This window comes from Chiloscyllium plagiosum, chromosome 22, assembly GCF_004010195.1.
Source record: "Chiloscyllium plagiosum isolate BGI_BamShark_2017 chromosome 22, ASM401019v2, whole genome shotgun sequence".
In the NCBI taxonomy this organism is placed as follows: Eukaryota; Metazoa; Chordata; class Chondrichthyes; order Orectolobiformes; family Hemiscylliidae; genus Chiloscyllium; species Chiloscyllium plagiosum.
In genome coordinates this window covers 43,216,995-43,229,861 of record NC_057731.1, presented here as the reverse complement: position 1 = coordinate 43,229,861, position 12,867 = coordinate 43,216,995, and the positions used below count along the sequence as shown (strand labels likewise).

The window sequence follows — 12,867 nt, the reverse complement described above, 5'->3', positions numbered from 1 at the left end:
TAATCCCACCTCCTCCATTTTCCTCAATCCCCCTAACTCCCATATTCCTCATTTCCACAACCTCCCCCCACCCGTATTCCTCTTTTCAAAAACATTGTTTATTGTCTCCTCTTGCCATTTTCACTGTCAACACAATTATTCTCTTAGTCAGAGAATTCCTTTGTGTTCCTGCTGCCCTGAATTCTTTTCTTTTTTTGCTTCATATAGGCTGAGATTTGAACCAAACTTGAGTTGGTTAAATATTCGAGCTCGATAGATTACTGTCAATACGCTGTTACAGGGTGAGACATTCAGTGCGATGCTGGATAGAAAATGGGGAGACAGAGATGTACTGTAACATGTGTGGATTAGTCAAAGCCCACGTTAGTGCTCTGAAGAGCTGGGTTCAATTCTCACCTCTGTAGCTGGTGGAATTTAAATTCAATTAATCAGTAAATCTCGAGCTTGAAGCCTAGTCTCTGTAATGATGACCAAGCAATTGTCATTGATTATTGTAAAAGTCCAACTGGTTCACCAAAATCCTTCAGTGCAGGACGTCTGCCATCCTTAGCTGGTTTGGCTGCCATGGGACTCCAGACCCTCTTACCTGCCCTCTGAAATTCAAGGGCAATTAGGGATGGGTGGAAAATGTTGGCCTCACCATGAGACCATGAAAGGATAAGTGAGTATTGACCTTCAGCACTCAGCGATTTGTTAAATGTTAGAAATTACTTTTAAGTAGCAGTTACTAATCGGGAAGTGGTCATATTAATTTACCTCTGTGTTTCTGGCCAGCACTGATTCTCATTATCTTTCATTACAGAATCAGTGCGAGGACGACAGGGTGAGTAACTGACACAACAAATCTTTCACTATATTTGACTAGAAGCTTTCCAGCCCCTTGTTGATTTGCTAGGAGATGGATTTGGGGAGAGGGTGGTAGTACTGGGAAAATAAGGGATGCATCCCTCTGCTGAGGAAGTTTTCCATGGATAGTCAGGGATCTGAATGAGGTCCCTGCATCCTAGAGGTGAGAAGCCAAGTTAGAAAATTGCAGACGAAATTCGGTCTTCTTATTTTGGCAAGGTCAACATTTTGTGCCCAACAGCGGAGGCCCTACCATATAACAGATAGCCATTGCCATGGAGACAGCTCCCTTAGGGAGTCCAGGAGGCCACTGAAGCGTAAGGCTCCATATCCCAAAGAGGAGGCTAAGGTCAAGTGAGTCCATGTTTGCAGCTAAAACAATAAACAATTCTCCAGAGGATTCTCCCTCCTTCGATGGACCAACTTTCTGTGGTCCTGATCATTTCACCTTGTAGAGGCTCTTCTCCAAGGGGAGCCCCATGTTGAGGTATCTACACTCTCCCAATGAGCCTCAGCACTGCCTATCTCTGCCCATGGAGCTGGTGAGGCTCCAGAGCTGACTGGGTTTGTACCATTAAGAGACAGTCCACCTCTTTAATAGGACAGAGCAGAGGTGACCAGTTAGGAGACACATTATCAGTAAGTGCAAACCCGAAACCTGCATTTTCTCCCCATTTTGGTTTTCCAAAGCTTGTTGGAATGTGAACCCCAAAGTCGTAGTTAGCTCTGTCAGAGAGCCAGCAGTGGTATTTGGGCCTAATGGCTGCCTCTACATGGTGTGACTCTGTGTACTGTTTATGTATTCTTCTAGCTCTTTCTCCCCACAGTATGACAACAATTCTGTACTCTGTTCCCTGACCCTCTTCCCTTTTGTTGGTGGTTCTAAAAGATATTCTTTATGTTCTGTTGCCTTTTTAACAGGTTCTCCAGGGATTAAAGGTAAGTCAGAAATTTACTTTTTACTCCATTCCCCATTCATCACCTGGTCACTCTCTCCCTGTATCTAACTCTCTCTCCCTGTCTTGCTTTGGTCTCTCTCTCTGTCTTTATCTTTTTTTCTGTTTCTGAGTCTCTCCCTTGCTCTATCTCTCTTGTTCTCTCTTTCTGTCTTTCTCTGTCTCCCTCTCACCACGTTTCTCTCTCTCTCTGTTCACATTTGAGTCTGACTTGCTCATCTTTTCCACTTTCTCCCTTTCTATGGGTCTGTCCCATTTCTGTAGTCGTGTTAACATTTCCATTTACCTGTTCCTGTTATTTTATTTGCAGGTGAACAAGGATTTCCCGGAATTCCAGGTAACTTTAATTTGAGTCACAGTTATATGTATTCTTTGCATCATTCTATCAGATTGAGGTGTGTTTGTAAGAATAGAGAAATCTCAGGAGTATTAAATGGCTAATTGGCCCCATTCATTTCAGAAATTAACTCCACCCAGCTCCTTCCTTTACCTCTCAATCATGCCACTCACTTTCTCTGATACCACAAACCCCAAACTTCATGCTTTGAGACAGGGACTTTGAGATTTTGCCTCTGGTTATTTTGCTAATCATTATCACATCTATGGCCTCTGCTCAGGGACCCTCCTGTCAGTGGAATAAGTTAGTCCTTGTCTATTCACCGCATGATTTTGAATGTTCCCATGAAATCTCCCTTCTCTGACCTTAGGAGAACTGATTCCACATGAACTGAACTCCTTCATACCTGGTACCATTCTAGTAAATCTCCTCTTTACCTTCTCCCATCCTTGACATTGGTCTTGACTGCACACAGTCCTCCAGCTGGGGCTGAGGCAAGTACAGCATCACACCCTCATTTTTGTCTTGTATGCCTCTTCAGAAAGTAAGAATCATATAAAGTTTCAGTACCATGGTAATGTATTCTCTAGTTCATTTTCTCTTTATGGAATAAGATCAGTGTAAACATGGTTTGTTGATAGAAATATCGGGGTAAGATTGAGAAATGGTAAAACAAGAAGTTTATGTTGCAGAATTCTCATTTCCTGTTATGCCAGTTCTTATTGGGCAGTGAGCCTCCCTACCCCCAGCTCCTATTGGTCAGTGAGCCTTTCTGCCCCAAGCTCCTATTGGTCAGTGGACTGAGTCGTAGCTTTTTACAATCTCTATTAATGACTGAGACCAAGAAACTGAGTAACGTAGCGAGGGTTGACCATATATACAGTTAAAAGGGAATGTAAGCTGTGTGGAGGACACAGAGAGGCCACAAAGAGATACAGGCAGGCTGCATGAGTGGGTAACAAGATGGTCGATGGATCATGATGTGAAGCACTTTGAAGTTTTTCATTTTTATAAGTAAAAAAAAGATATAGGCAGGTTATATGAACATAATGTGAAGAAGTTCAAAGTTTTTTTGTATTTTGATAGGAAAAATAAAAAGGCAGAATATTTTTTAAAAGGTGTGAAACTTGTAAGTGCTGATATTAAGAGAGACTTGGGTGTGCTCATGCAAGGAACATTCAAAGTTAATATGCAGGTACTGCAAGCAATTAGAAAGGCAGATGGCTTGTTGGCACTTATTGTAGGGGATTGGGTTGCAGAGAAGAAAAATCTTACTGCAATTATAAAGGCATTTAGGGAAATCACATCTGAATACAATGTGTAGTTTTAGTCTGCACACGTAGGGAAAGATATCCTTGCCTTTGAGGTGTACTGCAAAGTTTCCTGGAATAACGGTTTGTTCTATAATGGGCTGATGGCTTTGCCCTGTAATGAGATGCTGAGTAAATTGAGTAACTATTCCCTGGAGTTGAGAAGAATGATAGGTGATCTCACTGAAACATAGGAGATTCCAATGGGGTTTCACAGGGCAACACTGAAAGGTTGTCTCCCTTTGGTAATCTAAGAGACGGACACAAGTCTCAGTCCTAAATGATCAGCCCCTTTCCTCAGACGGATAGAATATCTTCACTCAAAGCTTTTGATTTTTTGGGATTCTTTATCCAGATGACTGTGGATGCTCCATCATTGAATATATTTAAGGCTGGAATAGACAGACGTTTGGTCTCTCAGGGAATATGCGAAATGGGGAGTGAGTGGGAAAGTGGGGCCCAAGATTAGTTGTGATCGTATTAAATGATGGAGAAGGCTCAATGAACCGATTGGTCCAATTCTGGTTCTATTTATAATGTTATAGAGTCATAGAGTCACACAGCTAGGAAATAGATCCTTCAGTCTGACCATTCCATGCTGACCATAATCCCAAATCAAACTAATCCCATTTGCCTGCACTTGGCCCATATCCCTCCAAACATTCCCTTATATAAATGTCTTTTAAACACTGTAACGTCCATCACTTTCTCTAGAAGTTCATTCCACACATGAAGTCCATCTGTGTAAAAGAAATTGCTCCTCATGTCTTTTAAAAATCTTCCTCCTCTTACTTTAAAAATATGTCCGCAATCTTGAAATCCCCCACCCTAGGGAAAGATCACGTGCCATTCATCTTATCTATACCCCTCATTACTTTATAAACCTTGATAAGGTCACCTCTCAACCTCCTACACTCCACTGATAAAAAGTCCCAGCACATCCAGCCTCTCCTTGTAACTCAAACCCTCTTTTCTTATGACCCTATTATTGGCCAATACAGTCGGTTCTGCTATAACGTGCGTTTCCTCAACACGAATTTGCTGTAAGGGGATTGAAGGATTTTGAACCATTAATCGTAGAAAGTGAACTTTCCTCACCTGTATTGACTATAATGTGATTCTGCTCCCATTGATTTAAATTATGTTGCTATTATGTGATTTTCTAATATTGCGGGATCGCATGGGAATGGAACTATCGTGTTATATCAGAACAGAACGTAATGAGGAACTTTAACAGACAATCTGTGTATGTATTTTAAAATAATTGGGTGATTCATATGACTATTAATGTTAATATTTCTCTACAGGTCCAATGGGCCCTCATGGAGCTCCTGGACATGACGGTCAAAGAGGACCAAAAGGAAACACAGGTAAGAGCCAATTATTGATTACAGCGTTATGAGGATGGAGGAGTTACTGACAGTTGGGAAACAGGGGAAATTTATTGACCAATAGCAAATAGGGGCACTATTGATGAATGATCATTGATCATTGATTTGTTTCTTGTTCACTTTCAGGTGAACCTGGAGAGAAAGGTGCGAAGGGAGCTTCAGGTGATTCTGCGTCATTTGCAAAAGGAGAGCGAGGTAGGAAGATATTTCAGCTGAGGGAGAATAATAATTTATTTTGCTTCTAAATATCTTGATGAGTCCATGACTAAGACTACAGTTCAGTTTGTTACTGGGTCGCTGAAGGCTGTCAGACTGAAATGTGCTGTTACAGCCAGGTCTCTACAGTTAGAGGAACAAGAAATAAACTGAATGGGCTCCCCATGCCTAAATCATACTATCACTATCAGAGCTGGCAATCCCCCGCACTCTCTTCTATTTGTTGGTGCAGAGCCAGAATGCCATAGGGAATGGTTCCAGGACTGTGTGTCTATGACCTCTGTTATTGACTCAGCCAGGGGTCATGTGGTCATTGGGCAATTACGGTTCACACCATTGCCATATTTCATGAATTGACTAGCCCCAAGATGTTGAGAAATCTGCAGAAATTTCATAGTTTTAGGTGACTTACTGTCTCACTGGCAGTATTATAAATGAAGAATGCAGAGCAATAGAATTGTACTTTGAGAACAAACCAAGAAATGAACCATATGCATGTCCTCTCTCCCAATAATCCATTTCTTTGGAGTTCCCAATCCTCCTCGTCGAATGTATTCCGATGGTTTTGACTGTTTTTCTTGTTGGGGTAAAAACTCAGGATGTCATGTGATTCTATTCTGTATCAGTGTTTGTGCTCAGTGTAAAACATATTGTTTGTATTTTCAGGCGAACCAGGTCTACCTGGCCCCCCAGGGCTACCAGGAATGAAAGGTAAATGCAGAAGTTTAATTGATCATTCGATCCAGGTGATGCACCTCATGAGAGTGTTTGGAACGCTGTGCAACCAAACCCACCATTTGTAATTTGAAATCTTGTTGTTTGCTACAGAGACAGTTATGTAAAAGATAACCAAATGCAGTACAAAAAGGAGTTAGGAGAAAAGTTACAGACAAATTAAGGAAGTAAAGAGAAACTACAAAAACAGATTACCAAGAAATAGAAAAATAAATAGTGAAATATTCTACAGACAGAAAGTAAATTAACTATCACAACAGATCAGAACTACTGAGGGATCACATGATAAACTCACTGGTAAACAACTGTGAAATGCAGAATATATCAAATAATTGTGTCACCTCCATGTTTACCAGTTTATCTGAACAATTTACTCTTGTAATCATAAAAAGATTCTCGAGAAGGTACAAAAGATGTTGACAAGGATAATACCAGAATTGATTGAGGAAAGGTTTAACAGTTTGGGACTCTTTTCTGAGAGAAGAGAAGATTGGGGATGGGGAAGGGTTTAGAGACCCTTACTTTTATTCAGGAGTTTGGTTCAGCAAAGGTAGAGATGATGTTTCTATTTGTGGGAAAGACCAAAACTGTAAATGTTAACATGTCACAAAAAGAAATCAGGAGGAAATTCTTTACCCTGAGAGAGCATGAACATGGAACTGGTTGTCATAGAGAGTGATTGAGATGAAGAGTGTCAATTTGGGAAGCTGGATAAACATGTGATGAAAAAAGGGATAGAGGAATATGTTGATGGGGTAAAATGAATGAGGGTTGGTGGGACCTCTTGTGGAGCTGGTTGTTCTGTGCTTTCTGAATAACTTAATTGTCATTCAAATAGAAACATACTCTACTGCACTGGTTACTTCAGTGTGCCAGGGATCCAGGCTTGATTCCAGTCTTGGGCAACTACCTGTATGGAGTTTGCACGTTCTCCCCATATCTGCATGGGTTTCCTCCCACAGTCCAAAGATATGCAGATTTGATAGATTGGCCATGCTAAATTATCCTGTCATGTCCAGTGATGTGCAAGCTAGATGGACTAGCTATGGGAAATGTGGGGTCATGTGGATAGGGTTAGGAGAGTGGATCTGGGTGGGACACTCTTTAGAGGATCGTTTCAGACTTGATGGACACAATGGCCTCTTTCTGCACTATAGGGATTCTGTGATTCACTCAGTGCAGGTACTCTTTGCAAATTTCTGGTCATGTTGAAGTTTCAAAGTTAATTTCCACCAAGCAGCAATTTCTTCAATCTGCCAGTTTCAGTGTGAGCTAACTCAACCTCTTTATTTCTGACAGGTGCCTCTGGACCAGTTGGTCCTCAAGGTAATTAGATTTTCTCATTTTCTGGTAAGAAGTTTTGGTAAGAATGCTGATCCTGTTTTGTCAATAAGAATCCTTCAATGCAGCCTGGAGAATGAAAATGGAATTCTGACACAGCAAAATACCAGCTACCATTTGCAGTGTCTCATCGTGGCTATGAATTGTGGAACAGATTCATGCTTTTAATTCTTTGTCTAGATTATTGGTTATGCTTGGTGGAGTTTTTCAGCACAACAGTCATTGTAGCACCAGTTATTCATTCGCTGTAATGAACTTTAGGTCATTTTGAGAATGTGAAAGATCCATTGTAAATACAAGTTCCTCTTTCTTTTGTGAGAAAGTTTGGTTCAATAACAACAACCTCTGCAACATTTTATGTTGCCTTTCAAATAGACCATCCCTTTTAGCCTGGAGCTACCTAAGTAGGTGTGGGTCAAGGAAGTGTCTACCATGATCCATAAACTTTCAATGAGAAGTCTGTGTCTCTACCATAGAGACTTGACTCCAGCTTCTCACTGTGTGGTGTCTCAGCGCGAATCTAACTCTGTAACATTGCACAGGTCTGTCACTTCCTAGAAACTGAGGAAGTTGAGAAGTGAGAATCTAGCAGGAGAAGAATGCGGGTGAAATTATTTGTAATTTGTGATCATTAATCCAAGATTATTCCTCTCTGTAGGTCCTCCAGGATCTTCAGGGTTCAAAGGTGACATTGGACATCCAGGTCCTAAAGGTAAGCCCTCAGGAGTGTCCAATTACTGATATGTTAACAAGATGGGAATGGTTTATTTATGAATGAACAAGGAAGATTCTAAAGGTAAAATATCACCTGTAAGAAAATAACTTCAAACTTAGTAAATGACTGCTTGCAGAATGTTTCTATCATAATTCCTCCAAAATTGCTCATTGTTGAAATCCACAAGTTCAAACTAACCATGTGAAAGACCATTTGAAAAACATTCACTGTGCCAAATGCACTAACACATCCTTTATTATTTTATAGAAATGCTTTTTAATTTATACCATGCCCACCTGAACTCCATTCACAGACCAGCAAAATTTAGTCTTGTCAGCAATGCTTATGTTCCATTAAAGAATTTTTAAAATGCCTTTAGTTTGACTCCACTGGAAGGATTGTGTCCAATTTTGGTCCCCACACTAAGAAAGGATGCCGAGGCATTAGAGCAAGTGCAGAGGAGATTTACCATTTATCACAGAGTCATAGAGTTCTACAGTACAGGAAAAGGCCCTTTGACCATTCGAGAATGTGCTGTTCAAAAACAACCACCTATTCTCATCCCATTTTCTAGCACTTGATTCATGGCCTTGGCATCACAAGTGCAAATCTAAATATTTCGTAAACGTTATGAGGGTTTCTGCTTCTGCCATCTTTACAGTCAGTGAGTCAACATCCTGGCAATACGCTCTGCACCCTCCTCAGTGCAATCACATCCTTCCTCTAATGTGGATTCCAGAACTGCAGAACTGTAGCCTGACCAATATTTTACTTAGCTTCAGCATAACATTCCTGCTCTTAAACTATGCCTCAGCAAATATTGACAAGTATTCCATATGCCTTGTTAACCACTTTATCCAACTGTCCTGCTACCTTAAGAGACTGGTGGACAACCATACCAAGGCCTATTTTGATCCTTGGTCCTTCTCAGGGTCCCAGGTATTCCCTTACCTTGTTTGTCCTGCCCAAATTGCCTCACAGCGCCAGGGACCCGGGTTCAATTCCCACCTCGGGCAACTGTCTATGCGGAGTTTGCACATTCTCCCTGTGTCTGCGTGGGTTTTCTTTGGGTGCTCCGGTTTTCTCCCACAGTCCAAAGATGTGCAGGCCAGGTGAATTGGCCATGCTAAATTGCCCGTAGTGATAGGTGCATTAGTCAGGAGTAAATGTAGGGGAATGGGTCTGGGTGGGTTGCTCTTTGGAGGGTCGGTGTGGATTTGTTGGGCCGACGGGCTTGTTTCCACACTGTAGGGAATCTAATCTAATCATCAAATGCATCACCTCTCACTTATATGGATTGAATTCCATTTGCCACTGATTAACTCATCTCACCAGCCTGTCTATATCTTCCTGTAATCCATGACTATTTACCACCCCACAAACTTTCATGTGTCATCCACAAACTTATTGAGCAACCCTCCTAATCATTTATATACAGTATATCACAGACGGCAAAGGTCCCAACACTGATCCCTGTGGAAGCCCCCAGAACACAAACTTTCAATTGCAAAAATAACCCTTAGCCATCATGCTCTGCTTCCTGCCACTCAGCCAATTCTGGATCCAATTAGTCAAATTTCTTTGGATTCCCCCGGTCTCTTATCTTTGCTATCACTCTCCCATGTGGGACATTATCAAAAGCTTTGCTGGAATCCAAGTAGACATTGTTGAATACATTGTCCTTATCTACACCCCTGCTTACCTCATGGAAAAATTCAGTCAAGTTGGTCAGACGTGACTTACCCCCAACAAAACTGTGCTGTTTTTGACTAATCCCTGCCTCTCCAAGTGCAGATTAGAACTGTACCTCAGAATCGCTTACAATGCCACTGAGGTTAGGCTGACAGGCCTGTAGTTTGCGAGTTGATCCATTGATCCCTTCTTGAATGAAGAGACCACATCGGCTGTTCTCCAGTCCTCTGGCACCTCTTGTAGGCAGAGAGAAATTGAAAATTATTACCAGTCCCCGTTCCATTTCCTCCCTTGCTTCACACACAAGCTCAGGATATATTTCATCCGGGCCTAGAAATGTATCTACTTTCAAACTCACCAGACCACACATAACCTCCTGTGCTAATTTCTTTAATTATATCACAGTCCTTCTCCCTGATTTCTATATCCACATCATGCTACTCACTGGTGAACACTGATAGAAAATGTTAATTTAGGACCCTTTGGCTGTATGCATGAAATACCCCAGTGGTGCTTAACAATCTTTCCCTAGTTGATCTTTTATCCTTAATGTACATGTAAAGTAACTTAGCATTTTCCTTTATTTTACCTGTCATTATTCCTTCATGTTCCTTTCTTGCTCTCCTAATTTCCTTTTTAAGTTTCCCCTTGCACATTCTATACTCCTCTCGGGCTTCTGCTATTTTGAACCCTCAATATGTTCCATAAGTCTCCCTTATGTGGAGAGACTGAAGAAGCTCGGATTGTTCTCCTTTGAGCAGAGAAGGTGAGGGAGGTGTTCAAAACCACAAAGGGTTTTGAAGTGTGGAATTGTTGGAAGGTTGAACACCTGGGAACAGATTTCAAGAGGAAATTGGATAAATGTTTGAAAGAAGAAAAATTGGCATAACACTGGGGAATAAATTGGGAAAGTTGGGCTGAATGGGTAGTTTGTTGAATGAATGGCCTTCTCCTGCATTGTAACATTTGATAATCACACAGGTCGATGCATCACATCACATCACATCACATCAATGTTATGTTTTCCTCAGAGCATGTCTTGTAATGGCAAACCACAGGGAGAGAGGCCTATTTCCCTCTTGCTCATTTTCTGATGTCAAAAATGCAACTTTTATTGAAGGTCCCCTGTTTCTCTGATACCTGCGTCATTCCGTCCATTACATAGTGGCACTTGTTGTATTGATGCATTTGTAGCCATTTCGTGACACCTTCAACATACCTTTTTCCTTTCCTCCCAGGTGAAAAAGGATTGAGTGGCATTCCCGGGCCTAAAGGTAATGTTACAGTAATGAATGCTTTTCAGGCCATTGACTTTCACTGATTGTATTCCAATACTGAGCCTCAATCTCAGGCCTATATTCTTGACGATTTTTGTTTTATAATTATTCTCTTGTGTTGCTGTTTCAGGTGATATGGGAGAGAGGGGTTCTCGTGGTTTACAGGGTAAGCAGCTCTTTTTTTAACAGGGAAACATTCATTACGAAACACAGAAAGTAGTGAACCCAATAACAAAAATGGAAATCACTGAAGAAACTCAGCAGGTCCAGCAGCATCTATTGAGAGAAAGCAGGGTTGATGTTTCGACTCCAGTATGACGCATCTTCTGAAGAAGAGTTAAATCTGTTTTCTCTACAGAGATGCTGTCAGAACTGCTGAATTGCTGTAGCAATTTCTGTTTTTGTTTCAGATTTCCAATGTTTGTAGTTCTTTCTTTTATTGTAATGAACTCAATGAGGTGGCTTTGCCCACAGTGTTTCCGAACAGTAATGAAACTTTGCTAAAGCCTTGAAATGCTCTTGAGCCATGAATATGATGATGTCAGATTCCATTGCCAGGCAAGGCTTTGAGCTGGTGTGAATTAACGGGACAGAGGTTGAGATGCTTCAACAGAAGTCCAACTCCCACATGTAACAGGAACACAATTGTGCGGTGACCTCCCCTCCTGATACTGATCTTGAGGTTGATGTGTTAGGGATCTGCTGTGAGCAAGGTCGGGAACACTGATTGGACGTATTGATCATGTCTGACCTTGTTATTGGTCACTTGGTACCTTGTCCTCCTAATGCATTACTTACACAGCCAATTAGAAAATGAATGGACTCAGTTCTCCAGGTGGATGATTCCCGACTGCCAAGAAATCCAACAACTTCTGCAATACTTTTATAACCAATAGAAGAAAAACTACAAATGATAACAATAATATAATTTATCTCTGACTGGCCTGTGTCCACAATAGATTTATTTCCTCTGGGGATGGATCAGTGCAATCACAAAGAGAGAATTTTTTAAATTCTGGGATTCCAGCACAACATAGGGGAATTGTGCTGTTGGGCTGTAGCATCAACATTTATTCTCTGTGCTCTGAGTGAGCCTCTGTGTCTGGAACTTCTCTCTCTCTCCCAGTCCAAAGTGATCCTGACAATTGAGGAGGGCCTCATACAATCGGAGCAAGAGCAAAGTCAGACAATCTACATCCACATTAACCGCCCTTTCCTGGATTTCCTGCAGGTGAACCAGGTCCTCGGGGACAGCCCGGTGTCGCAGGAGAACCAGGGCAGAAGGGATCAACCGGTGAGTGATCGGGCCACATCCTCCACATTCTCAATTTACTCAAACTCTCACTCCTTCCTTCCTTTACCCACTGCCAGTCTCTCTCAGTTATTCACCACCTAACAGTTGTGAAAGCCCTCTGTAATAATTACCACTTTATTTACCTCAACTTCCCTCCTCTTCTTCCTCCTTTTTCATCCTTGGCGTGCTCCTGTCTGATGCCCTGACATCTTAGCTGCTGTTCCGAATAGAAGAAAGAGCACTGTGATCTCTACTGCGGATACGAAATCCTGCCTCTCTGACTATGACAGTGTTGGGGTGTCTGAGTTACACTGTCAGAGTCGACAGAGATTGTCTGTGTGACCGCTACCCATTCAGGCTGATCCTGGGGTTAGTGGCCCACTACCAGGGAACAGTATGCACTGAACATGTGTTGGGGATACAAGGGAGTTCTGGGGAGTGGGGGAGGTGGTGTTGGGGATTATTGGGTGATTTTGGTGGGAGACTTTGGGAGTTTTGGGGAACTGGGGGTCCTGGGAATTGCAGGCGGTAACTGCGTTATGAACTTCTCAATTCTCCTCTGTTCCTTTCTCAGGTTCTCAAGGAGCCGATGGTCACCGTGGACTCCGAGGTAAATGCCCCTGATGGGTAGAGGGGGCTTCAGTGAGGGAGGAGGAACAAAGCAGTGTAGGGGAGGGAGGTGAGGGAGCATGGAGCAAGGATATTGGAATGAGTCAGGTGGGGGAGTCGGGTGAGTGAGGGAGGGGGAGTCGAGTGA

The 12,867-nt window shown here is 42.1% G+C and overlaps 1 protein-coding gene across 1 annotated transcript in view; it reads left to right on the top strand.

Annotated features, from left to right (window-relative positions):
- Window positions 1-12,867, top strand: part of LOC122561259 (collagen alpha-1(XVII) chain-like) — an 81,899-nt gene that overhangs the window by 34,164 nt on the left and 34,868 nt on the right. Inside the window, exons 20-31 of the mRNA XM_043712885.1 lie at window positions 803-823; window positions 1,768-1,785; window positions 2,113-2,139; window positions 4,757-4,819; window positions 4,967-5,035; window positions 5,723-5,767; window positions 7,091-7,117; window positions 7,791-7,844; window positions 10,778-10,813; window positions 10,947-10,982; window positions 12,048-12,110; window positions 12,685-12,720. Coding sequence (XP_043568820.1) covers window positions 803-823; window positions 1,768-1,785; window positions 2,113-2,139; window positions 4,757-4,819; window positions 4,967-5,035; window positions 5,723-5,767; window positions 7,091-7,117; window positions 7,791-7,844; window positions 10,778-10,813; window positions 10,947-10,982; window positions 12,048-12,110; window positions 12,685-12,720 — 495 coding nt within the window. The remainder of the gene's footprint in view (window positions 1-802; window positions 824-1,767; window positions 1,786-2,112; window positions 2,140-4,756; window positions 4,820-4,966; window positions 5,036-5,722; window positions 5,768-7,090; window positions 7,118-7,790; window positions 7,845-10,777; window positions 10,814-10,946; window positions 10,983-12,047; window positions 12,111-12,684; window positions 12,721-12,867) is intronic.